The following is a 24,345-nucleotide window of genomic DNA, read 5'->3' as shown; positions in this document are numbered from 1 at the left end:
CTGTATTTAGGAGTTTGTAGCATATATTCTCCCCCTGTGGAGATGCTGTTTAACTGGTTTTGTTTATTATTTCACTAACAGGCAAATACCAAGCTGTCTGCAGCACAGAAGGCTCTGGCCAAAGTTGATAAGAGTGGAATGAAATCCATTTCTACCTTCTTCAGCTCCAAACCTAAAGCATCAAAATAAAGACTTGTTCTTGAAAGAGTTTAATACAGTGGTTATTTTTATGTTAAAAATGTCTCCTGGGCTTTTTGTTACTATAGTGTATGCAGGGTATGTCTGGTTACATGGTGGAGTGTGATGAAGAGGCAGCATGACACAGAGCTCTTGTGCCTTAGTGGGGCAAGGCATGCAGATATTCCAGCCTGGGTGGAATTCCATCGGGAAGATGGTCTAGCTGCTTCAACATGGTGAACTGAGAAGCAAAGCTTAGCGTGGTACCATACTTCTTCTAGAGCCAGCCCAGTCAAGGCCACCAGAGAGTTTTCTCCGTCACACTTCATGCTGGGCTGAAAACGTGCCCTCCTTTGATGAGTTCTTTTATTCATAAGGAGCATTATTTTTTGAGATTTTCTGAAGTTTTTTACCCAGTATTACACCAGAGTGGGATGGCATTGTTACATTTTTATTTTGACACAAATCTAACTGCTGATGTAATGCTGATGCATTGTCATTGGTGGCAATTTATTGAGGCAAAGATATTGTCTGTGTTGGGATTTGGGATGTTTTCAATATGCTAGAAACTAATTGCAATAAATGTCAATGTACATGTAATGCAATAAAGTGCTTTGTGTAACAAACTTGTGCTTGTTGTATTTGCTGTATGTTTCAAGAGTTAGATTAGGTTTCAGGACATTTCTTAAGGGGTTTTGGTGTTTTCCTGTTGTATAAATTTTAATCTTTAAAGAGTTACGGCATCTCTTTGGCTTAGATGATAAATCTCTTAGCACATAGCAATATAGGGGTATTTTTATGTTTAGTTCAAAGGTCAAGAGGTCCTTATGAAAATAATTAGGGGAATATTGATTTAAAGGCAAAAATGGGTGTTTTTTTTAAGAAGCCTATTTGGAGCTGGATTCAAAAGCTTAAATTGTGAGTGTCTTAGATAAGGTTTAGTTTTATGAAGTTTTGCACAAGGTAGGACTGTTGCTTAAAATGCCCTACCCACTCTTTTCTATGTTCTTTAGTCATTACAGAGTATTCCTGTATATTTAGAGGGATAACTGGTGTTGCAGCTTTCCTGACTCACAGAATTGAAAAAGAAATGGAGTCACTGGGATCATTTTTACGGATCTAACCAGTTCTGCATAGCACTTGGTTTCATCCACCAGTTGTTTTACTGAGTCATTGCTGTGGATCAACTACAGTGTGTGTTTCTGAAAGACACTCCTAAAATATGTCATTCATTGCTACTTCAGCTTAATGTGAGTTTCAGAGAAATTAGGGGGTTCTCCTTTTGAGTAACTTATGCCATTTTTCCACTTCAGACTTAACTTGCTACATTTTACAGCCCTTGGATTCCAGTGCTGTCTGTTAGGTTAAAGAGCTCTGTGGCATTGTCTTCCAGCCAGAAATGAATGAGAAACCTTGCTGTGTGTTTTGCAGTTGTTGGGGTTTGTATGCCTTTCAAAATGGTGGTTTTCTGAAGTTTTGGACATAGTTTGTGTATGAAGAAGTCAGTGGTTAGAATTCCAGATAGAGGAGAATATCTGGAAAATTATCGCTGATAATAACTACGGTGTGATAAGCCCAGAATGAGCAATTGTGGCCATAAACTGGAAGGGTTAGATTTTGGAAAACTTTCAGCCTATCCCAGCAGCTTATTTGTTGAGGAAACCCCTCAGCATCACTCAAAAATGTCAGATAATGAATGCTATGAGGAAAAAAAAAGTGGAAAAAGAAAGGCACGTACTGTCATTTTAATGGAGAAGTTTTATGCATTAAGCAACATGTAAGGGAGTGTTTTGGTAGAAGAAAGGAGTTGTGTATCTATTAATGGAAAGCCAATTTCGAGCACTAGAAGATGCTGAGAAAGCAGACAAGCATGGGATAGGTGTTTGATGGAAAAACCAAGAATGGAAGAGAGTTAAGTTAGAAACAGGAACTATGAAGTAGAACATATACATGGTAAAAGCTCTTTAGGATATTTAAATCTGCTGTTTTCAGGGGTTTGGTTTTCAGTAGTTCAAAAGTTTTGTGAAATAAATTTTGGAAATGCACTGACTGAACTGTTGAAGAACCTTCTAAGAAAATATCCCAGTTTCTCTGGTCAGAATTTGAGAAGAAGGAGGAAAACTAATAAAGATGAGAGGCCTTTGTGCTGACTTCTGATCTGGACAACCAGTTTTTATTTTTTCTTACTCTGTATATGACTTTCACATCTGCTGCGGCACTCAAGGACTAGGTCTAGAGTTCTTCCTCTGTGCATAGATGCATTGTGCTTTAGTGTGTCACATCTCAACTTTAGCTGTCAGCTGTGCTGTAACTTACAAAAATAGTGATTTTATTAGTGACCTTGCTTTTGGAACAGGAATTTGTGCATGATAAAAAAAAATAAGCCATTTCCAAAAGCCGTTAGAGCTTTCACGTGAAAACAAAAACTCTTTTCCCTTTAGGAAAGCATGAAATACATTAAGTAACTTTGAAACTTCCTCAACATGTAGCTGTAAGAAGTTATGAAGAACATATGGTGCCAAGTACATAAAACAATATTTCCTACCACAATGAGGATTTAAATATAGTTACTCTGCCTGGCCAGCAGTAGCAGTAGGTCATTATGAAGTGCTGCTTTGCTATTTCTTCTTGGTTAACATAGTATGAAACACTATGCCAGCACCATTATAGAAACGTGGTCTTACTTTATTTCTTTTTCTGTGTTAACATGACATCTCTACATGTTCATGTAAATATCTGATGAGTTGTGATGCTTTTATAGTTGTTTTTTTGGGATTAAGCAGCTCTTATATTTTCCCTTTTTTGGACTTCACATAGCAAATTGATTGACATCAGTGGGCATGGAAAACTTCATAAGGAAATACAAGCACTGACTTAGGGATATATAAGGATCAAATTATACATCATTTTCAGTCTTAAGTAATAAACTTAGTTCCATTTGTAGAAGTGGCAATTAGTGATTTCAATATTTTCAATGGAAAGGGGGACATATTTGGCAGAATTTGCATTCAGATCTGAAATCTGTAAGAATTCAGTGATACTTGTTTTCAGGTGGATGCTTATTTGAATAATGTTTATGACTAGGGTTTTCTCTTTCCTTTGTAGATGCCTGCAAAAAGACATGCAAAGAAGAAATGAAAGGAGCATAAGGAAACTCACTAATTTGGTTTTAACTTGCCGTAATCTCAAAGCTGCTTTTAAAGGCTTTTTTTACGCATTTTCTGAAAATAAATGCTTGAAATTAGACATGCCCTGTTCCAAGAAAAAGCAAATCTCAGCAGATTAACATTGTTAAATATGCAGTGTGTTAAACATACACTGCTTCAAATTTTATAGCTTATACACTATTGGTCTATCGGGCCCTTCCAGGAAAGCACTTATGAGCATGCCTAATGCTAAGCACATGAGCAGTGATACTGAAGTCAGCACTGTTGTTCGCGTAGATAAGTGCTTTGCTGGATCAGCGCCTAAAGTCTTGTTAGGTGCTGAGCATCCTGATCCATATCCAGAAAAGCACTTACATACACCCTTATCTTGAAGTGGAAGAGCCAGTCTAATTTTTGTGCATTAGTGTTCACCATAAAATCTCTCTTGGCACAATGACTCATATGCTTAAAATTAAGCACCTACCTAAGTATTTTGCAAGGTCAGACCAACAGCATCCTTGAGCCACTCTTAAATACTTGATTTTTTATGAATTTTCCTTTTTTTTTTTTTACTCATTTTTAATAGAATATATTATTTTAGTGGACATAATCACAAGTTTTAGAAGCTGTATAGCAAAATATGTTGTATGCATTTTCCTTCTTTCTTTGTCAGAATCTATCCAAATTTAGCGAAGTGGCCTTTTTGGACTAGAAGTCCAGTTTTCCAATATAGAATCAACCAAAATGAAAAAAAATGTGAACTCTATTTTTTTAGGACATTTACATTTTTTGAAATAACTTCATTGAGTTTGATTTACATGATTTTATCCAAAGAAGGTGCCACCTAGCTCGAGTCGTGCAGACAGTCTGACTTTTAAGTGCTAAAGCTTCAGGTAGGTTGTGTGTTCAGAAAGGCAGATGGAGAAGCTGTATTTTTTATTTTACTTGTTTTATTCTAAGGATTGAAACCTTATAAATATGTATAAAGTAACATGTACATTTTGTATTGGGAACTAAACCAAAATCTATATAATCCTTCAGGTAAAAAAAAAGATGTAATTATAATTTTTTTTATTTATGTAAGAGACACTTTCTGCGGAGTGAGCTTCAACCAAAATGTCAACCTGGGTCTGCGTAAGACATGCAGAAAATGGATGCTAATGAGATCGTTAAGTGATCTGTGTCAGATGCAGTCTGATGGTTTTAACTTAAATACCTGTTTATCAAACTACCGTTAATATCTAAGTCTTTACTAGAAAACTTCTTAAAATTAATAATTGACAGGATTTTGAAGATAGTGACTGTGTACTTCTGTAAATTCTAACTGTGACCCCAGTTCACAGACACCAACAGCAAATGACCAAGATGTTCTGTAAAGCATTCTAGATAAGAAGGAAATATTTTACATCCACTCTGGCAAGTTCTGCCTAACTTCAAGTAAAGGAGAGCTCCAAGGAGAGTTTATTGTGACATTGCTGGAAACTAAATTCTAAGAGGCAATAGCTTATTCAATTTCTTTTCAACTGATTCTGATCAACTCTGTTTCAGAATATGAAAAGCCTGAACTTTTAACTATATAAAAATCCTATATGAAAGGAAAGGTAATCCGAATGCCTATTTTACAAATTTGCACTGAATTATTTTTGTTACTATTATGCTTGTCTGGTTAAGCAATGTGCACTTTCACTTTTCAAGGAAAAAAATATTTATTTTAACATCATTTTCTAGGCAGTATGGCAAGAATATTATATGGGTCCAAGATGAAATTTCTATTTTTCTAGCTTACATTGAAAAATGCTTGATATATGAATAAGATGATGTATTTCAGTAAAATGTGGTTCTATTTTTTTGTAAGATTTTATTATTAATTCATATACAAGAAAGAAATAAATGCCTTTTGAATAATTTGTTGATTGTTACTTCATTAATAGCACAGAGAAATTCAAAGAAAAATGCAGTGCAGTCGGGCTACTAATACTGTGAGGCTCGACAAGGTAGTCAGTAATTCTTAGACTGAGTTGAAGAAAATAATGAATCCTAAAATAAATAAGAATCTAAAAGTTCATTAAGACAGATTCAGTGAAGCAATTAAGGTAATCCTTGAGGATGTTACTGTACAGATGTTCTAAAGAAGACCCATTTGTGTGTACATACAGTTGTTGGCCTATGTACTCTGGATATTTTCATTTTCATGAATGTGGTAGTGAATCTCTTGAGTGATGATGGGATGAGCAGATTGGAGGTGAAGAGAATGATGTGATATTCATGTAACTTTTTACATATTACACCTTCTTTGTCATCTCATATGTAATATATAAATGTTCCATCACAGACTTACACAGAACTGATAGACAATTATTCTCTGTGGTTTTTTATAGCAGACAGTTAATCAAACACAAGGGAAATGCTGTTCTCTGCCAAAACATTATCCCAGTATCACCATAATACTGTATTAATTGCTGACATGAGGCTTCAAGGCTGTTAGGAGAGTTATTGCCATTTCATTTATAAAATCCAGACAAGGGGCAAAGCAAGGTGATGGGTATTTTATTTGGCTGTCAAGTTGGTTTACTGATATAAATGAAAACCAAACAAGAAAAGCAGTAAGGTTTGTACCATTTCATATACTCATCACTCACCACCACTTATCTGAAGCAACAGAAGTACCAGTGCTAAGGACAAAGCATTAGGCCAGCATTATTTAAATACAAAATAGCATTTACACCTCATAGTTCAATGAAGTCAACTCGCAAGGTATTGCAAAGACCGAGGAAAACAGCACACTGCTTTACATCTTCACAGAACTTCCATAGCTCAAGTGTTTTAGCTGAGCTCTCTAGTACCCTCTCTGAGCACAGCTGTTGTCTTTTAGGGTCTGTCACATCACAAATTGCCCTAACCTTTCCAAAGCTCCCTTTTAAAATGCATTGTGTATCCTGAGGCAGTTGCAGAGCAAACACTGGTGTCTCAGGGAAAACAATGCCCAGTGAGGTTCGTCAGTTTTTTAAAAGGAAAGTGAAAAGTTCTGCTTTAAAATTTGGCTTCTGATTTGGGGTTGTTTTCATTGTTGTGTTCACCCTTTGTCTTTTCACTCTGAGAGCCTGATTCTTTTTCAAAAGATGCTAATTTGGTACAGCCCCACCTGCCCTTGACTTCAGGCCAGACAAGCAAACTGTTTCAGAACAGACACCTGCACTCATGAAGACAGCCAAAATCAAAGCTCTCTGCAACCCTGCAAATGAGTGAAGCTGGCCCCAGTTGTGAATGGAACCACCAGCTCCCTCCTCTTGAATTCCTTGTGCAACTGACGTTGCTAGGGGCTCTTCATAAACAGTTCGAACTTGATTTAGCAGGGATGAATGTAAAAAAAGAAATTACATACTTTTCTGATCTTGTAATCAATCCTATGCTGAAGAAGCTGAGCGAAATGGTTACAGAGGTTGGTAGCTAGGCATAACTCAAGCTTCCTTGAAGGAAGTAATAATGGAGTCATTCCACCGTATTTTAACCACCTGAAAGTTAGGTCTCTGTGCATCTCTACACAACTTCTCTGTCATTAACAGAGAGCATCCTGAAAATATGACTTTTGTATTCCAGGAAGAACAGTCCATCAGAGCTGTAGCTGTTCTTCATGCACTGTGAGATGACCCCAGACACTGTGTGCCTGCACATAGAATTTGTAGATGGCTCTCTTCAGCATGACTGTGCCTCCAAGAATTTGAGGCAGTCCTGTATTTGAGGAATTGCATTCAGCCTCTAGGCTAAAAAGGGTAAGTCAGGCTCTCAAGATCTCCTTAGCTTTCCAGTGAGTATTGTTTATCTTCTCTCTCCTCAGTTTATAAACAAATAGTAAACTTAATTTTAAACCTGTTCTGTTGACAATCACCCTACTAATTATATTCTGCACTATTACCATACTGTTTTCCCTTAGAGCCCACTAAAACAATCCTGGAAATTTTACCCTATTATCCCTGCCTCCACCCCCCAGCCTTCAAATTACTATTCTGTGTTTGAGAAGGCAAAATTTGTTTGTAGTAATTTTGCAGTCCACTCTCTGGTGCTTTTAACCTTTCCGTCAGCACACAAGAAGCACTGAGGAATTGGACAATATCTACTTTATCTGCAGGCAATGAAGGTAGGTAAGTTGATCTGGGCCTCTCCTCCCCTTTCCAGATGTATTCCTGTGACTGATTTTAAGGAGTTTTAGCCCCTTAATTTCCAGTTATTGTTTCTCAGATGCTAACTGCCCCCTGCCCCTTTGGCCGTGATGCTATGACTTTTTGTGTGAGGCCCATTCAGGCTTTCAGTGTGAATTAAAACAGCAACCAACAGCCAGAGGGTCGTAACTGTTTAGGCTTTTAGGGTTCAACTGAAAGAGTATATCCAAGTGTACTTCAACTCTCTGTCCCTCAGCCTTCAATCAATAAGCTGTGAATTATGTCTCCCTACCTCATCACAGTAAGGTGTGACAGTTACTAGCTCACAAGATTACAGTTTAAAGAAAAATACATTTAAAACTGAATCCGGTGAACTCAACCTGAACTTCTTTGAATTCCCATATGCCTTCCGCAAGCAGGAATACTTCTTTGGAAACCAGAGCAATGCAAAGACACTGATTTGCTCCAATGTCAGGAAAAGCAATGTGAAATTACCACTTGGTTCATAAGACTGTGTGAGGCGGACAACCTGGTGCAGAGTAACTGGGCCCTGACCCAGGCTCCCCAGTCTTGATGTCTGGAAGTTGTTCTTTAGATGGAGGTCATGAGTTGTTGGTTTAGACTGGGCTCTGTGGAATAAACAAAAGCCTTTACAGTTTTTGTGCTGCTATGATATGATTTTGCCTTTAGTAAGCCCAAAATTTTAACTTCTGGCCTTCCTGGAGTCTGGTTATACTAGAAACCTAGCAAAAAAACATGTTCTGGGGTTTTAGCAGGATAATTAACCTGGGAGGGTATTTGGGCAGCTTGCAAGATCCATGAAAACGAGGAGAGATTCGTCATGCACATTTCTCGCAGCCAGGACAGGGTTTTAACCTTTGCAAGTGCTCCACACCCAGCACAACCATAAGTATGTGCTTTGCTCCAGCTCTAAGCAGATGGAGCAGCGACAGAACTGGAGTGAGATTGAAATGAGGAGATAAGTTTAAATGTATTGGGGAAATCTAGCAGAGATAGAGACATGATCATCTCTGCTTAGCGATTGTCAGGATGCACCTGCAGAACTGTGTCCAGTTCTGGTCCCCACAGTTCAAGAAATATGCGGACATACTGGAGAGGGTCCAAAGGAAGGCCACAAAGGTGATCAAAGGGCTGGATGACCTCCTCTATGAAAAAAAAAAAAAGACTGAAGGAGTTAGGTCTTTCATTCGTGGTAAAGAAAAGTTTCAAAGAGAAGAGAATTGAGGCTCTCTTCCTCGGGAATCACATGGAGAAGACAAGGGGCAACAGGTTTTAGTTTGACATAGAAAGAAATTTTTTACATTAGGAACAATCGTTCACTAGAACAGCCTCTCCAGGGATGTGGTAGAGTCCCCATCACTGGAGGTTTTCAAGATGCAATTTTATAGGGTGCTAGATAATCTCATCCAGGCTCCTTCTCCCATGAACAGTTGGACCAGATGATGTTTTGAGATCCCTTTCAGGCTGGGCTATTCTATAATTCATCCATCTGTAATGGATGTGCTGCCACAGAACTGCAGCAAGTGTACTATGTTCATTTTTCCCAACCTGTTGGTTAGAGAGTGCAGCTTTGGCAGAGACGAGACCTTCAGGGGGGATTATTTGATGTGTTTTTTATTTCCAAAGCACACTGTCCCTGTGTGCATATGCTGGACTTGAAGAGACTGACATTTCCCTTCCAGGGCTATTGGTTAGTGACAAGCAGCATGGGCCAAATGATCTCCTACAGGGATCAGAGGGTTTGGAGTTTTTTTACAGGAAGTTATGGGTGACAAAAAGTTCACAGGCTGCCTAGGGAGGTCATGGAGTCTTCCTCTCTGGAGACATTCATAACCCACTAGGATGCATTCCTGTGTAACCTGCTTTAGGTGACCCTACCTTGGCAGGAGGGTTGGACTGGATAATCTCCAGAGGTCCCTTTCAACCCTAACACTTCTGTTATTCTGTGAAGATGGGAAATAAAGGAGTAGAGATAGGAAGGACAGAGAGAAGAAAGAGCTTGGGTAGTACAGGGGAACAAAAAGGGCTGTAGTTCAACACTTTTTCATGCTGTCATTTTGACTGGGAGTTGTGCAGTGAATGTTCTTCTTTCCTTGTACCAGTGGTATGTGTAAACCACTAGGTAGCAGGCAACTACTAAAAAGCAGTAACTCTTTAGAATGGACATGCTACTGCATGACAAGAAGAAAATGTTACTGGACCTTTTTAAGAGAAAACCACCTCAGAAATGAGTTTGCCAGTAGCACTTACAAGGATCAGAAAGATTCCAGGTCCAGTTTTCTAGGGCCTTTTTCAGCATTTCTTCATAGAAGACTATTTTTACAGTGTACAAAAAAATCCTACTTGGATCTGAAGACCACTGAGACATGAGGTGTCTGTTCCAGTGGACTTACAGAATAACCACAAGCAGTGACATTCTCAGATGTCCTCATACTTGTGTCCATGTGTGTTGCTCTGTGTGTGTGTGAGTATTTTCAACTCTGCCAAAGTGGACTTACAGAATAACCACAAGCAGTGACATTCTCAGATGTCCTCATACTTGTGTCCATGTGTTCTACTCTATGTGTGTGTGAGAATTTTCAATTCTGCCAAAGTGTAACCACATAAATCCTATTGAGCAGAAAGGGAGTTGTGTAGCTGAATTCTGTCCTGGGGTTTGGAAGCATTGTACTTAAACTAACAGTTTGTATTACCATTTATTTAGGCTGGCAGAAGCTAAGCCACTATGCTCACAATACCTGGTCTCCATGAGTGAAGGGAAGGGCTTGGGGAGGAACAGAGCTCCAATGGGTCAACTCCTAGTTGCACACCTGGTGTCAACAGGAATGAGGCATTTGCAACCATGGAACCCACTGTGAGGACTAAGACCTGCTAGGGAGAGGTGGGATCCACCTGACAAAGTTGAACAAAAGCATCTTTTCCAACCCAGCTGACCAACCTAGTAAGGAGAGCTGAACTAGGAAGGGCAAAGGAGGGAAGCAGCAACAATGGTCTAGTTAGTGGGCTAGCAGTGTGCAAGGTCAAAAGCAGGGGCTGCAGCATGTTGGATAAAAGACTTCATAAATGATAAAGCAGAGCAAAGGGACACTTGCCTTAAGTATACACAAATACAGTCAGTCTGGGAAACAAGCAGGAGGAACTAGAGCTCTGCATGCAGCTACAGCACTATGGCACCATTGGTATAAGGACATAATGGGACAGTTTGCCCAAGTAGAGAGTTGTGATGGATTGATACAAGCTCAGGAGCAAAGCAAGGAAGATGAAGAGGGGAATTACTGTGAAGGAGCCATTTGGATGCATGGAGCTCCTCTGTGGAAGAGATGGGCTTGCTTTCTTCCTCCTTTGTGAGGTGGAGAACATAACCACCCTCTGTACCCCAAGTTGTCACCTTTTAGCTTTTCTGGGGAAAGTTGAATAGACTGGAGTCTTTCATTGTAAAACTTACTTTGTTCAAGTTTGATTTTTTCAAAATCTGGAAGCTGCTCTGGATTTTGCAATTCAATATCCAAGAATCACATTCTCCCTGTTGGCCACAATGTTGTGGGTGGGGTGGGTGGTCCATCGGTAGTACACTGGGCCCACACCATGCTTTTTTTTCCACATTCATTTCTTCCTGGGGTGGCCTGCGCTGTTTACACCTAGGCTTGGCAGCACTGCATGGATTGCTTGTAGCCCACTGTCCTGACACTGCACTAACTTGTTTTTCTTCTTTAGCACCCAATCAGCTAAAAATATTCCTAGGAAACTTTTTGGGTATTTTGCCAAGTTGTTGTAAAATATATATTTGCAGAGGGCTAAAAAAGGTCATGTGTTCCTCCACCCCAGCCTTGCTTGACAGAAGCCCAGCTGATGCTGATACTGATGCCCCTTCTGCACCTACAAGAAGCTCTATCATTTGGGTTTGTTGGTTTGTTTTTCCCACGTTATCTATGGGACATTGATTTTTGCCTCTTGTTGAAGAAGCCATGTGGTATTAAAAGCCATGTGGTATTAATCTCCTTGTGTTACAGCAGCACTTTCTGGTCCAGTGATCTTCAAACTCTTCAAGGAGTGTTTCCAGGTTTCCTGTGGTTTATCTTCTGCAGGGGACTGCAAATGAAACAAATGAGACAGGAGGAAGAATGAGGAGGGATATGTCTCAGTGAACAAGAGATACCTTCCCTGGTGGACCAGGAAAAGAATTAACACCAGAGACTGTGACCAGGGTCAGGGAGTAGGCAGGAAGAGTGAGAAGGGAGCTGCAGAAGACAGGAACAAAAGGATTTGTGTCCTGAAGCAAATGGTACCAACACTGGTTCCCAGCCTGAGAGCTATGGGTGGCATTAGGCACAATTACCCACTGAGACTCCTTGGGCTTGGGAGATGGGGTAGGGTCTCCTCATGTTCATAAGAAATGTCCAGGTGCCAACCAGTGCTTCTGCTTTGCACATCTAGGAGCAGCAGACACAGGACACCTGCAGCCAGCTGGACCCAAACAAACAGCTGTGGGCTTTATTCTCCTTTCACACAGATAAAGGTGACCTGACTGACCAGAGGAGAAGCTTAAAAGTCCAGACTGGCATCTGAAAAGTCTGAGTTCAGTTCTTGGCTTGATCCAAAGCTCTACTGAGACCTGGGGTGATATGTATACACCTTTTTTACCTCATGGAGGGGAGGAAGGATAGAAATCTCTGCTTCCCCCCACCCCTGCCTCAGTGGTTTTGTGATGCCTTATATTTTTAATATGACCTCCTTAAGGCAGCACCCATTTCCTCAGCTATGTTCATGCAGCTCTTGGATTACAGAAGTCTTGATTGTCAATTGTTCCTCTCTAATCTCAATTGTAAGAATTTTGCTGTAGTGAAGGCTACAGGCTTTGTCCATCTAAAATATCCATTACACAAATAAATTCTCGCTGAACAGTCCTAAGTGCTTTTTGATCTTGTCTAGAAATCCATTTAACTCAAGGCTTAGTTATTGGTATACAGCACTGTGCTTCTTAACACACTTTTTTGTTTACTAGTGAGTATTTGATAGAAACATTTTAAAAATACTTAATTTTCTAAGATATTGTCTTCCTTGGGGCCTAGATTCCTGTTGACTTTAACTGGGCATAAGTACAGCTCTTTGCTCTTGGCTTTGGACTGCTGTTGGTCTATTACACCCGAGGGAATAGTATGAAGCTAATGACCAAGAACAGAAGAGAGTTACACAAAAGACTGCTGAATAAAGCCTGTAACAAACCAAAAATAAATGGGGGGAGGTGGGAGGAGGAAGAGGGAAGGCGGGTTGTGCTGCATGAGGCTCTAGACCGGCACTGTGTGCTGCATTACAACAACAGAGCCACAGGGGACGAGCAGAAGCTACCCATCCCTATTTCATGTGTGGCACCAACCTGCAGCACATTTCTTACCAAGTGAAGGATCCCCAAGCTCCCTGGACACCACCTGGACAGCTCAACTAGAGGACTGATGTTCAATAAACTGGGAACTAGTGTGGCTCTTTGCTCCTACAGCACTTGTCTTGAGAGCTAATTAAACCAATTCCTAAATAAGCAATACAAATAGTAAACATACAGTAGCATCCTGGTTTCACCAGGGTGGAGTTGAAGATAGCATTGAAAGCATTTATTTGTGTTTTAAAAGGCTACTTTTCAAGGATGAGTTAAGTAGCCTAATTGTCATGTCGCTACTGCATTTTGAAGTTAAACAGCTCTGTGATCTATGAACTCAAATCACACAGTTAATTACCCCACATTCCCCCTTCTTGCTCCCCTCCCTCTCATGCTTTGCTCTTGAAATACATTATATTTCTGTGACAGTCCACTGAGAACAATGTCTGCTTTTGTGACAGCGACATTTCCAGTGGTGTAAAAATCTATGCGTCTGTCAGGTTTCCCCATGTGAAACATAATTGCTTAATTTCCATTTGAAAGTACATCCCTGACATTAGAATAACGTAGACACACCAAAGATAACAATGATTTCCTGACACTTACAATGGGGCATAATGTGGTAATAAATATGTGTGCAAAATGAATGCTCTGCACACAGAGGGAGTAGGTCTGAATTTACAGCTGCAGATGAAGTGTTCCTCAGGAAAAAAAATTAGTAAAAAGAAAGAAACCAACAGATTAGCATCAGTGTGAGTCTATGTCAACCAGATGGCTTGCTATGGAAAAAGAGCTTCCCTGCTTTATTCCAGTAACCCTGGCTAGCAGGCTGAATGTCTGAGATGAGAAGAGAAAAATGATCTCATTCAGTTGGGTTTTTTTCCTCCTTGCATATATACAGTTTGAGATGGAGTGGAGTAAAAGCTCTGAAAAGAACACAGAAGTTGTCCCCTAATGGTGGTGTGTGATGGACCAGAAAAGGTCCTGGATATGGGTTCAAGCATGCCAAAATCATAGCAGAGAGCTCTGCCAGCTGGGAGCAGGGCAGCCCTTGGGGGACTGCCACTGGTTCTAGCCAGGCATCTACGCTGTATCTTTAAATGGTGATGTGCTTCTTCCTCTGACTTCTCCCTCCCTCATGTGGCCCCTAAAACATTTGGAGTAGAAGTCATGTCCCCAGAACCCTAGTTCCTAGCATCCTAAGATGTTAATGTGATGCCAGTCATGGCCTAGTATGTTGGTCCTAACCTACCACTGGACTTGGCACTGGACCACATAGGCAGTTCATGTGTGGCAGCTACACCAGGCTACTGCCTGATCCAGATCACCTCATCTCATTTCAGGCATTTAACTGAACACTTCGTTAGGAGCAATTTCCTCCGGGGTCACTGGGGACAGAAGTGTGTCTTCATTTGAGTGTTGACAAGGAGTCTGGCAGTGCCTTGCCCTACAGACTGTGGGGAAAAGTGCTAGTGTAATGACTCTCAACTTGACCTGAAGTTAAATGGGAGGAGTCCAGGCTCAGATGCCTACCTTCAGGGTGATGCCTGCTCTCCTTTGCCAGAACAGGTCAGGACATCCTCACCAGCAGACTATCTGAATCACACATCACTTTTCCCTGGAGACACTGCAGTTGGACAGCTAAGGAAGGGACCTGTAGCTGACAGTTTGAAGAAGTCCAAGTGTGCTTATGTTAACAGACATTTGAGACCCAATATTAGATTTATAGTGTTGGCTTGCTGCTAAAGTATCATTTCACAAAAGCTCTTGTACAAAGGTTCCTAGGTCAGACATCATCTTTGGACGATGTACTTCATGCAGCAGACTATTTTGCTTGGAGTTTCTGGATTCCAGTGAGAACTAAGTGCATTTTAGTGACACTGCGATGAGAATTATCCTACAGAGAGGTTGTAAAAGTAATGTGACTGTGCACCAAGAAACAGGAGATAAAGTCCTCCTTCTCATTGGAGAAGTTGTGACACCTTTTGTTAAGACCTGCTTCAAGGCTAGGGCACCATTCACAGCACAAAAGATGAATAGTTATTTTTCATTTTTCCTTTTTTAAATTCTGTTCCCGATGGAAATTTCTCACAGTAAGAAGTAAGGAGAATGTTTAACTTTGATTTGGTCTATGGTAGAATTAATGTGCGTGGAATATCCAGTCCTTGATTCTTTTTCTTTTCTTTGGCAGTGAATGAATGTCTGTCATTGCAAATGCCTACAAAATTACTATTTTAATGACCTGTTTGCTTCAATTAAGGCCTGGCTATTATCTTTCCAAGAGGCAGAGAGTTGGGGAGGGGGGGACAGAGCAGGAGAAAAACACTGATCACAAGGACGTGTGAGTAGAACGTTTAATGGGCCAGCTGAAACTGAGAGTGGATTGGGAAAGGCTGTGTGATGAATCTGTGACATTGCAATATTTCAGTCATCACATTACAGATTCTGGTTCATGCATCATTTGCTATGAAAGTTTTGAGATTTTAATCAGTGTTTCAAGAGTAAATTGATACAGCCTAATCATTTAGAATCTCTGGCACACAACCAAAATGTATTATGTTAAGTGTATGTTATGTATTATAAAAGTTGCTTGCTGAAAATTAATTGAGTATTCCCGTGCTAGATAATGTTTCTCCATTCCCCAGAGCCCATCCCTTTGCGTGCAAGTATTTTCCCAAGTGCAATGCAGATGCCAGAGAAAAGGTGAATATATAACATATGTAAAAGACTGGCTCAGTTAGACACAGCATGGTATCAAGCCTGTTAACCTCCCTGGCTGTATTGTGGGACTGTTTATTTGTCTGCATGATGTGTAGGATGAAAATTGCTGGGTACAAAATGGAAAAAAAAAAAAAAGTATTTTCCATAGAAGCAAAATATAAGAAAACCTGTGCCATGACAGTAATTCATGTAAAAAATTGGAAATGCGTTTGCATTTCTATTGATGACTTATATGGACTTGGCAGAACACGCAGCCCAAGTAAATGATATGGTTAGCAGCCAGTGAGTCTAGGTAAGGGATGTGTCATCACACTGATTATTCAAAGGCTCACTAAATTCCCATGTTATGCTTGTCCTGCATTTTGTACCTGTGGCAATGCTGATGAAAGGAATGAGTTCAGAGATGAAGGGTTGGGCACACCTTCGATTTGCCAAAAGCCAGCAGTGGGTGGCCACCAGCATTATTTATGCTCTGCGCTGACATTTCTGATACAGACCAAATCTCCATCTGGAGAATTTGGTTTCTCAGGGGGATTTGGGCCCATTTTGCAAAGAGGGGTTGTTTTTGGAACTTCCCCTAATTACCTAGTACATAGGCAATAGATTCGTATACCCCTGCTGCCTTATTCATGGTTCTGTGTGGGGACTCCCCAGCTGAATCTCCCCACCATCAGGATATTCTCCCCAGCATCCTGGTCAAAGCTGTCATGACACATTTATGGGTTTTGGTCATTCTCAGTGTCAGGCAAAAGAAGATGGGTGTTTTCTGCCCATAGCTGGATCTCTCTTCCTTCAGCTCTAGTCTCAAGTCCTCCTCATTATACATGTACTTCATTTACTACCTCTCATCTTCTCATAAGATGTCAATGCAAGTTCATTGATCTGAACTGAGCAGACCAAATGTTTGAAACCCATTTGTACACACCCCAGGCAAGAACCCCCACTCATTATTGCTCAAATCCTTCAACCACAATGTGAGGAGAAAGGCATCATTACTCTTGATGACTTTGGCTAGGACACCTAGCCTCCCTCTTTGACTTTCTGTCTTTGCTTCTTTGCCTTTTTTAAAGCCCCAAGGCAATGGAAGGAAAGCATTTGTTTGGGGTCACTTCAAATGCTTCAGTCAGATAGAATTGATTGTTTCATTTTGCTGAATATTGGGAATTTCTTTCTCTCTGTTTCAGTTTAATGTATAGTCTCCTCCCCAAGTGTAAAATCAATAATTTTTAGTGGCCTTAATTAAGGCACACTCATTGCCAGTCCTTTTAAGATTAGACATGGTCCATAAGACGGAGGAGGGAGATAGCTGGAAGGAGGTCATTCAGCTCTCTTGAGGAAAGAACATCTCAACAGACTCAAGCAGCTCCTTTCTAATCAGAAGGTCCCTTGCCTCCGTACATGACCTGGCTTCTATCACAGAAATGTCAAGAGTACATTTGCTGGGTGCACTCTCATTTACTGAGCAGAGAAATCCCGCATCTGTCTTCCCCCTCAGGGCCCTGTCGCCCTGGAGTCATACATCTGCAGTTCCACTTTGCAGTACTCTCTGACCCTTTTCAAAGGACAGCTAGCTGACCTCATCTCTCAGGAGCTTGCTCATCACCTGATGGCCACGAAACAGCTGAAGGGTGTCCTGTTAGCAGGTCTCCTGCTTCCAAATGAGTCCTGCAGTCTAAGGCTGCAACCTTTGCCCTATCGCCTGACCATCTGACATGCTGTCTTTGATAACTGGAGAAGGTACTTGGGTGTCCTAGGGGAGAGGTTTCGTGCTTTAACATTGCAAGGGAATGCAGCTTAGCCACCAACTGTTAAAATTAGCATAAATAATGCAAACATTTAATCACCTATTCTCTGTTCATGGTGGCACCCTCTGGTAGGACAGTGAGCAGGATATAGAAATGGAGTATCTGAGAAAGTAAAATATCCCTAAGGTTCAAAATCGATACCCCTCTTCAACCCTGGAGGTGAAAGTTCTTCCCTTTAGGAAGAAGAAGTGAATGATTTGGTGACTATGAAATCCTCATCTTCTCCCCATGTGTCATTTGGACATAGACAACCTGCTTCCAAGAATAGGAGGCCAAGCTCTTTTTTTCATAAATTGTGGAAGAGCTTGAAGAACTTCTTTGGAATATCCTTCAAAGGTACTGTAGCCCTAACACCAGATGCCAGAAGACACAAATGCTTTTGCTTCATTTAACGCATACATAGAATAGCACAACCAAGCATAAACCATAACAAAGAGCTAGAAGCTCTCAGCTGCTAGAGCTGAACATCTCCCTCCTAAAGCTCAGAGTCCATTTCTTCCTGTCACTGGCTGCTTATTCACCATACAGCTGTGGCCATCCAACCACACCTGGTCCCTTTCTCGCCTGACCCATTGAGCTGGTCCACAACATGGGATTTGCTGTGATCCACTACAGTGCTATTGAGAGGTGTCTTGTTTCTCCAGCCCCATCAGGGCCCACAGTTACCCTATTCCTCTCTAAACTCATCTCTGCATCTCTCAGAAGAGTGAAAAGATGAGATGGCATCAGGACTTTCCCTCTGTCCCCTATTCTCTGTATCCTTCATCTGAGCCAGGTAAATGCCCTGCTACTGGATGCCCAGCCTAGTGCAGGCCATGACAACCCTCAGGGTACCTCTACAGGACCTGTTGTGGGCTGGGGCACATTGCTGGGATACATAACTCTGGAACTTGTGTGAATGTGGTTAACACAGCCAGATAAAAAAGGCCATAATAATAGATAGCCATAGCTCAGCACTGCCTTCACTTGGTTTCCAATCAGGGAGGGTAAAAATGCACTCATGGAGATGGGACTATGTGAGTCAGTGCTTGCCACTTCTGCAGGAACCATGAGTACTTTTGTACTCTTCTATCTCCCAATAACAGACCTGGCAGTGCTTTTGGAGCCTTTTCTACAAATGACCTAAGAGAAAGGAAAGGATTTTGGAGGATGAGAGCCCCAGATTTCTCCTGATCATGTCCTGACCCTTGCCAAGTCATTTTGTCAGTGGAGGGGCTAAATTGTGTCAAGGAGTAACCGAGTTACCATAAGCTGTTTATAGGGTCTGACCTTAGGAATGGCTGCAGCAGGAAAGGAAGAAATCATTAGCAAAATAGTCAGGTGGGTCTGTGCAGGCATCAAGGAGTGACAGAACTCATCACCATGAGATGCAGGTGTCAGGGCCAGAAATCATAGCTCTCATCAATTCTTTAAATTCACAGCTTTCAACTTTTTCTTCCCTGTTTGCAGATCCCTAAACATTTTTTCTAAGGGAAGGACACACTGCTTTATAGTGAGTTTAGGTCTGCTAACAAGAGGCATTCCTGGTCTCTATAGGTCACAAAGACTTTGGGTAGAAAATTTCTGCTATAGATGTAAGTAATAACTCCTAGGTACTTGCTGTTCCAGACTTTCTAGGACAACACAATCTCAGTTTCTTAGCCAAAGTGCTACATGGGTCACCTACTACCAGACCTCTGGTTCATCATGCTTAACTTTGTGCTGTGCTTCACTTGTGAATGAAGTCAAGGATAGGGAGCCAAAATCCTTGGGCAGTGTTACTCTAAATCTTCTGTATAGCTCAGAGGACTTGAATTGTGGCTTCAGATCCAGCTTGTAGACACCTGCCTTCATATTGTATGTTTTTTATTAAAATAGTCTCTCAGCAAATGTCATATTAGCAAACCAAATTTTTGGAGCCCTTTCCTCTTTTAAGGGCAATCACTGTGTCATGACATTACAGATCATCATTAACTTTATTTTAGCAGCCAAAGAGAAAGGCTCTAGACTGTATTTGATTTTTAAAATATAGGGAATAATACTTCATCCTTTTTCATTTTGGGACTTGAGAGCAAAAGCACTGAACACTTCTGTTTACCTTTATTACACAGTATTGGCATTCCTGAAATCTGGAACCTAAAACTCATAATCTGTTTTCATTAAAGTGTTCAATATCAGGCTTTCTGCAATGTATTATTTCTTGTTTTCCATATATTATGACAAAACACTAATCCTAGGATGTCCATTGCCATTGCTAATTGGAAAGCCAGTCTTCATTGTTCCTTTTTTTCGTTCTCCATTAAGCCAACTGGCTCTAGCTGCTGGCAGATAAAAAGTGAGAACAAAAAGAGGTGTTAAAAAAGTGCCAGGAAAATCTCCTAACAGTACTCGATGTGAACAGATCTAGCTTGTTAGCCACCCCAGCAGAAAACTCTGGTAAAGCTGACATTTTCTTGAGTGCTGCATCCAGCTCTGCGACCCTCAACATAAGAAGGATGTGGATCTGCTGGAACAAGTCCAGAGGAGGGCCACAAAGATGATCAGAGGGCTAGAGCAGATCACTTATGAAAACAGGCTGAGAGAGCTGGGGCTATTCAGCCAGGAGAAGAGAAAACCTAGCAGCCTTCCAGTGCCTGAAGAGGGCTCACAAGAAAGATGGAGGATGATTTTTTACAAGGATATATAATGATAGAAAAAGGGAAAATGGCTTTAAACTGGAAGAGTTTGGGGTTAGGTTAGATATTAGGAAGAAATTCTTTACTGTGAAAGTGGTGAGACACTGGTACACGTTGCCTGGAGAAGTTCTGGATGACCCGTCCCTGGATTTGTTCAAGGCCAGGCTGGATGGGACACTGGGCAAGCTGGTCTAATGGAAGGTGTTCCTGCCCATGGCAGAGGGGGTAGAATTAGATTATAAAGTTCCTTTCAACCCAAACCATTCAACGACTCTATGATGATTCCATGTGTGTGCTGTCCTGTGGGACTTGCTTGTTCTCCTTGGCAGAACTGGTGCATTGCATCCAGCTCTGTCTGAAAGAGCTGCTACTTTGCCTCTGATTTCTTTTGTCATCTGCCATATCGCAAAAACTACAAAAAAAACAACAAAACCAAAAACCTCTGGCAAAAGCCTGCTAGAAATTTCCTTATGGAAGATGGAGGAAGATAGATGGAGTGGGGCATAACCATGCACAGCAAACGCATGTGAGGTGGCTTGAAGGACTGTATTAGATCAAAGAAGCAGAGTGCAAAGCCCAGGGAACAATTCCCTTCTGTTTTGTGACCATCACTCAGCAGACCAGAGCTGAGGAGAGATATTGTAGAAGCACAAAGTATCCGCATTCTTAGATCCACTATTTTCCTTGGAATTTTCTGACTCTTCTACTCTCATTTTCCCATGTAAGCCAATAGCAATTTTACGATGTCTCTCGGAGACTCCAAAGTCTTCAAAAACACTCTTGGAAACTCAGTGATGAAGATGACTTGTACCTTTGAAGTGAAGCTGCTGCAGGGCAAAGGGCTAATGGAGAGGCAGGTGATGGTTTGTTCTACACCATGTAAATGACCTTCACAGTCATTCGTCATCAACCCATAAAGGTGTGAACTCTACTGTGACCAGACAAGATTAGTACTGTATTAAATGGAAGAAGTGTTTAGTATAAGTGTTCAGAATGAGGCCAAATCAGATTATAAAACTGCTTCAACTTGTGGGTCCTGCATAGTGCAAAACTGGAAGTCTGGTGTTTAGCATGGCTTGCTGTGGTGGGAACCTAGTAGTGATGCCCTTTAGTTTATGGTTGGGTTTAGTACTAACATAAATCCTTGCTCCCAAATCTCATTGCTACTGTGTAATCTTACCAGCCTGGAGCATAGCTTTTCACTGACATTGGCAGTAATGAGTCTTTGCCCTAGAAACAGACAGGGACCAGGTACAAACCCAAGTCAGCAAACAAAGCCACAGCTTCTACCTCTCCTCCAGTCTCTCAAGATGAAGTAACTTATATGGGATGTGGGGACTCCAGTAGCAAAGCCAAAGCAAAAGATTTTAAACGGACTTAGTTCCTTCTCTCCCAGGGTCATCAGGAAGAGTGGAGGACATAAATGCTGTAGAAAAGAAATCTGGCCCTTGGGGAGCTGTTTGCTACAGCATCCAGATGATTGCTTTACTAGGTTCATATGGATCATCCTCAGCCCACCTCCCCTCATGTGAAATAAAGTATCAGGACCATTTTAAAACAAGCCTCTGACATACTCACTGCTGGCAGTGCTGCTTGTGGTTAGCAGCTGCTCATCATCAGTGTGCTCCATAATAGTGACCACTTCACTACCCAGGCTTCCTGCAACACCTGCCTCCAGAAGGGTTTAGAGAAGGAAAAAAGCAGGAGTGACAGTCAGTAGTGCCCTGAGGAACCAGGAAACTGGCCTCAAAAGTGGGAGGTAAGAAAGGTTTTTAAGGACCTGGCTTTCTTACAGTTTCTTTTCCTTTAATGAGTACAGGCTTGCTTGGATCCTCACATCCACACAAAGGCGTGCATGTAGTTGCCAAGTTGGGTTTGTGTGTGCAGCTATCACAGAGCTGTGGAGTAAAGGGTCCAGAAAGGGATTAGACAGATTCAGAGAGGGTAAGTCCATGGTGACTGTTAAACTTGGTGGTCTGGACACAACCCTGGGCCTAGAAAGCCTTTAAATTGCTGATTGCTGGAAGCCAGAACAGGATGCCAAACAGAGCCTCAGTCTCTGTATTTCCCATTCTTAAAGATCTTCCCTAAGGATTTTCTATCAGCTCCTGCTAGAATGCTGAGCTAGATGGACCTTTGATCTGACTGTGTTCCTCCAACTTCATGTTGTTATTCCCATATGTAGTTTGGGCACAAGAAGTGGGAAATGAGCTTAGCTGTCCTCTCAATCCTGGCACTATCCCCAGCAGGCTCAACACGTGTAAGATCTGTGCTTCTTACGTGTGCTGGCTAAAGGCTGGTGGCTGCATGCATTGAGGAAGAATTCATAAATGTGTTACTGTTTTCACGCTCCTGAGGTTCAAAACTATTCAAAACAGTTGTTTTCACCAGAAACAATAGCCTTTTCATCTTGCTAGGGATCTGCTGACTTGCTTTCTGCCACGGATGCTCCTGTTTTGTCTGTATTTCAGTCTTTCTCTTTGGTGAGGTCTCATCCCTGCCTGCAGTGATATATGCACTAATGAACAGGCACTGTGTTTGCAACTGGACCGAGGGTCATGAGACACTTCATGGTGCATTGCTGACATTTATTTTGTTTACTGTAGGGTAGGAGTAAACATTCCATCCATGGGCATTTCAAAGACAGGTTACTAAGCACATGATGCAGTGAAATCCCCTCTTCTTGGGGGCAGAGATGTCTTAGTTACAGATTTTGTCTGGCTCCCACTGGTAGAAGGCAGGGTGTACATGGCGCAAGGAGACACATCTGTCTGTGCAAGTACAGGCTGGTGCATGCGAAGTTGGGGGGGGCAGTCCATGTTCCATGTCCTGGGGCTGCAAAAGGGCTCAAAACCAGACATTGTAGTCATGTACTAAACCTAAATTGTCCCTCAAACTTCCTTCTCCTACACCCCATAGAAAATTTCTATTTGTGCTTCTGACCCACTGCAAATGTCTTTGCCTGCTGCCTTGTCCTTCTGCATGTCTGTCTACTGTTTCACCCAGACCATTTCAAGACATGTTCAGCTATTCCTGCCTCTGAGTGCTTGCTGTCTCTCCTCTCCTCCTTCCACTGACACTCTCAAAAAAAAAATCAATGTAACACTGAGAAAAAGAAACTTTAGCCCTTATGTCATTGAAGTGATGCCAAATGTGACTAGTAAGCAAGAGCCAGCTGAGAACCTCAGTTTTAACAGGGAGCAGAGCAGAACAGCTTCAATTCACTGTGTCACTACTATGATAACTGCAGACCAGACTTTGGACTGCTGAGGCAAAAGTCCTACTAATATCAACAGAAATTTTGCCTGAGTGTGAAATGCAGAGTCGGACTCTATTTGTTCACTAGGGGAGGAAGTAATGCCACAGTAAGAAAACTGTTCTTGTAAGTTATTTATTGCTGAGTTTAGGGTTGGTTAGGATTTGTGCCAGGTACTAAATCACTGCAGGTCATGGAAATTTTATTTTTAAGCATTGCTCTTTTGGATGCCCCAAAAATTGCTTTAGCTGTGAATTATTCTGAAAGACCATGAGCAATAAAAATGTGCAAATCATAAATCTGAGAAAACACGTTCCTGCTGGAGGCCCTAAGTATAAAATAGGAAACCAGAATCAAGACTACTAGGAAATAGGTTCCTTTTTGTTCTGCAGGGATGGCTAAGCGTAAATCCTAAATCCTTGCTTTCAAGGGAGTTGCCTCAATTATTGCACAAAATCTATATATACCTGCAAAGAACTCATGTTTATGTGCCCAAGCAACTTTTCTGCATCCTCTATATATTTTGCCTTCTCTACCTCTATTCTGTGCTTTCACTTTGTTGCATATCCACAGAAAACCTGGTTCCAACTTTTTTGTTCCACATGTAGCACTGCTGTAATGCTCCAGTCTTGCAGAACCCCTTCCAAGCAGCGCTAGAGAGCACAAGTTTAAGATGCTCGAGGATTCTTTAGATCCTATGTAGATCACATATCTCCAGGTAAAAGCCTAAGTAGAAAGAGAAGTAGAGCCTGCCAGCAAAAAAGTCCAAACACAGAAGGCGGTGGATGTTACACCCTTTCTAAGTTATTACCTCACTCAGTGCACCCTGTTGCTCTGAGAGGCCTTGAGCCCACGGAAACCTGTCCAGGCAGGGAAGCACACTACTGCCGAGAGGTCTGGATCTGTCTGCCAACAATTGACTCTTGTGTGAGTAAAGCAATTGCTAGGATTTTTACAAGGTAAGGGTTAGAAGGATCTTGCTCCTTCATCTAAACACCTGGATTTTAGGTGGTGGGTGGAAATATTAAGTAATGTGA

General features: G+C 41.4%; 1 protein-coding gene across 3 annotated transcripts in view; it reads left to right on the top strand.

The window, feature by feature from the left end:
- RNASEH2B (ribonuclease H2 subunit B) overlaps window positions 1-3,375 on the top strand; it is a 42,269-nt gene extending 38,894 nt beyond the window's left edge. For 2 of the 3 annotated variants that reach the window (XM_027751133.2, XM_027751132.2), the window contains exon 11: window positions 82-803. In XM_027751133.2, the coding sequence (XP_027606934.2) occupies window positions 82-189 (108 nt within the window). In that variant the 3' untranslated portion in view covers window positions 190-803. Of the gene's footprint in view, window positions 1-81; window positions 804-3,282 lie in introns of those variants that run through there. The other variant, XM_027751137.2, reaches the window with a different exon arrangement.
- Window positions 3,376-24,345: the final 20,970 nt, after the last annotated feature.

This window comes from Pipra filicauda, unplaced genomic scaffold (genome assembly GCF_003945595.2).
Source record: "Pipra filicauda isolate LSUMZ 115617 unplaced genomic scaffold, ASM394559v2 scaffold28_size6257848_pilon, whole genome shotgun sequence".
Taxonomy (NCBI): Eukaryota; Metazoa; Chordata; class Aves; order Passeriformes; family Pipridae; genus Pipra; species Pipra filicauda.
The sequence above is the reverse complement of the archived record's forward strand: the minus strand, read 5'-3'. Positions and strand labels throughout refer to the sequence as shown.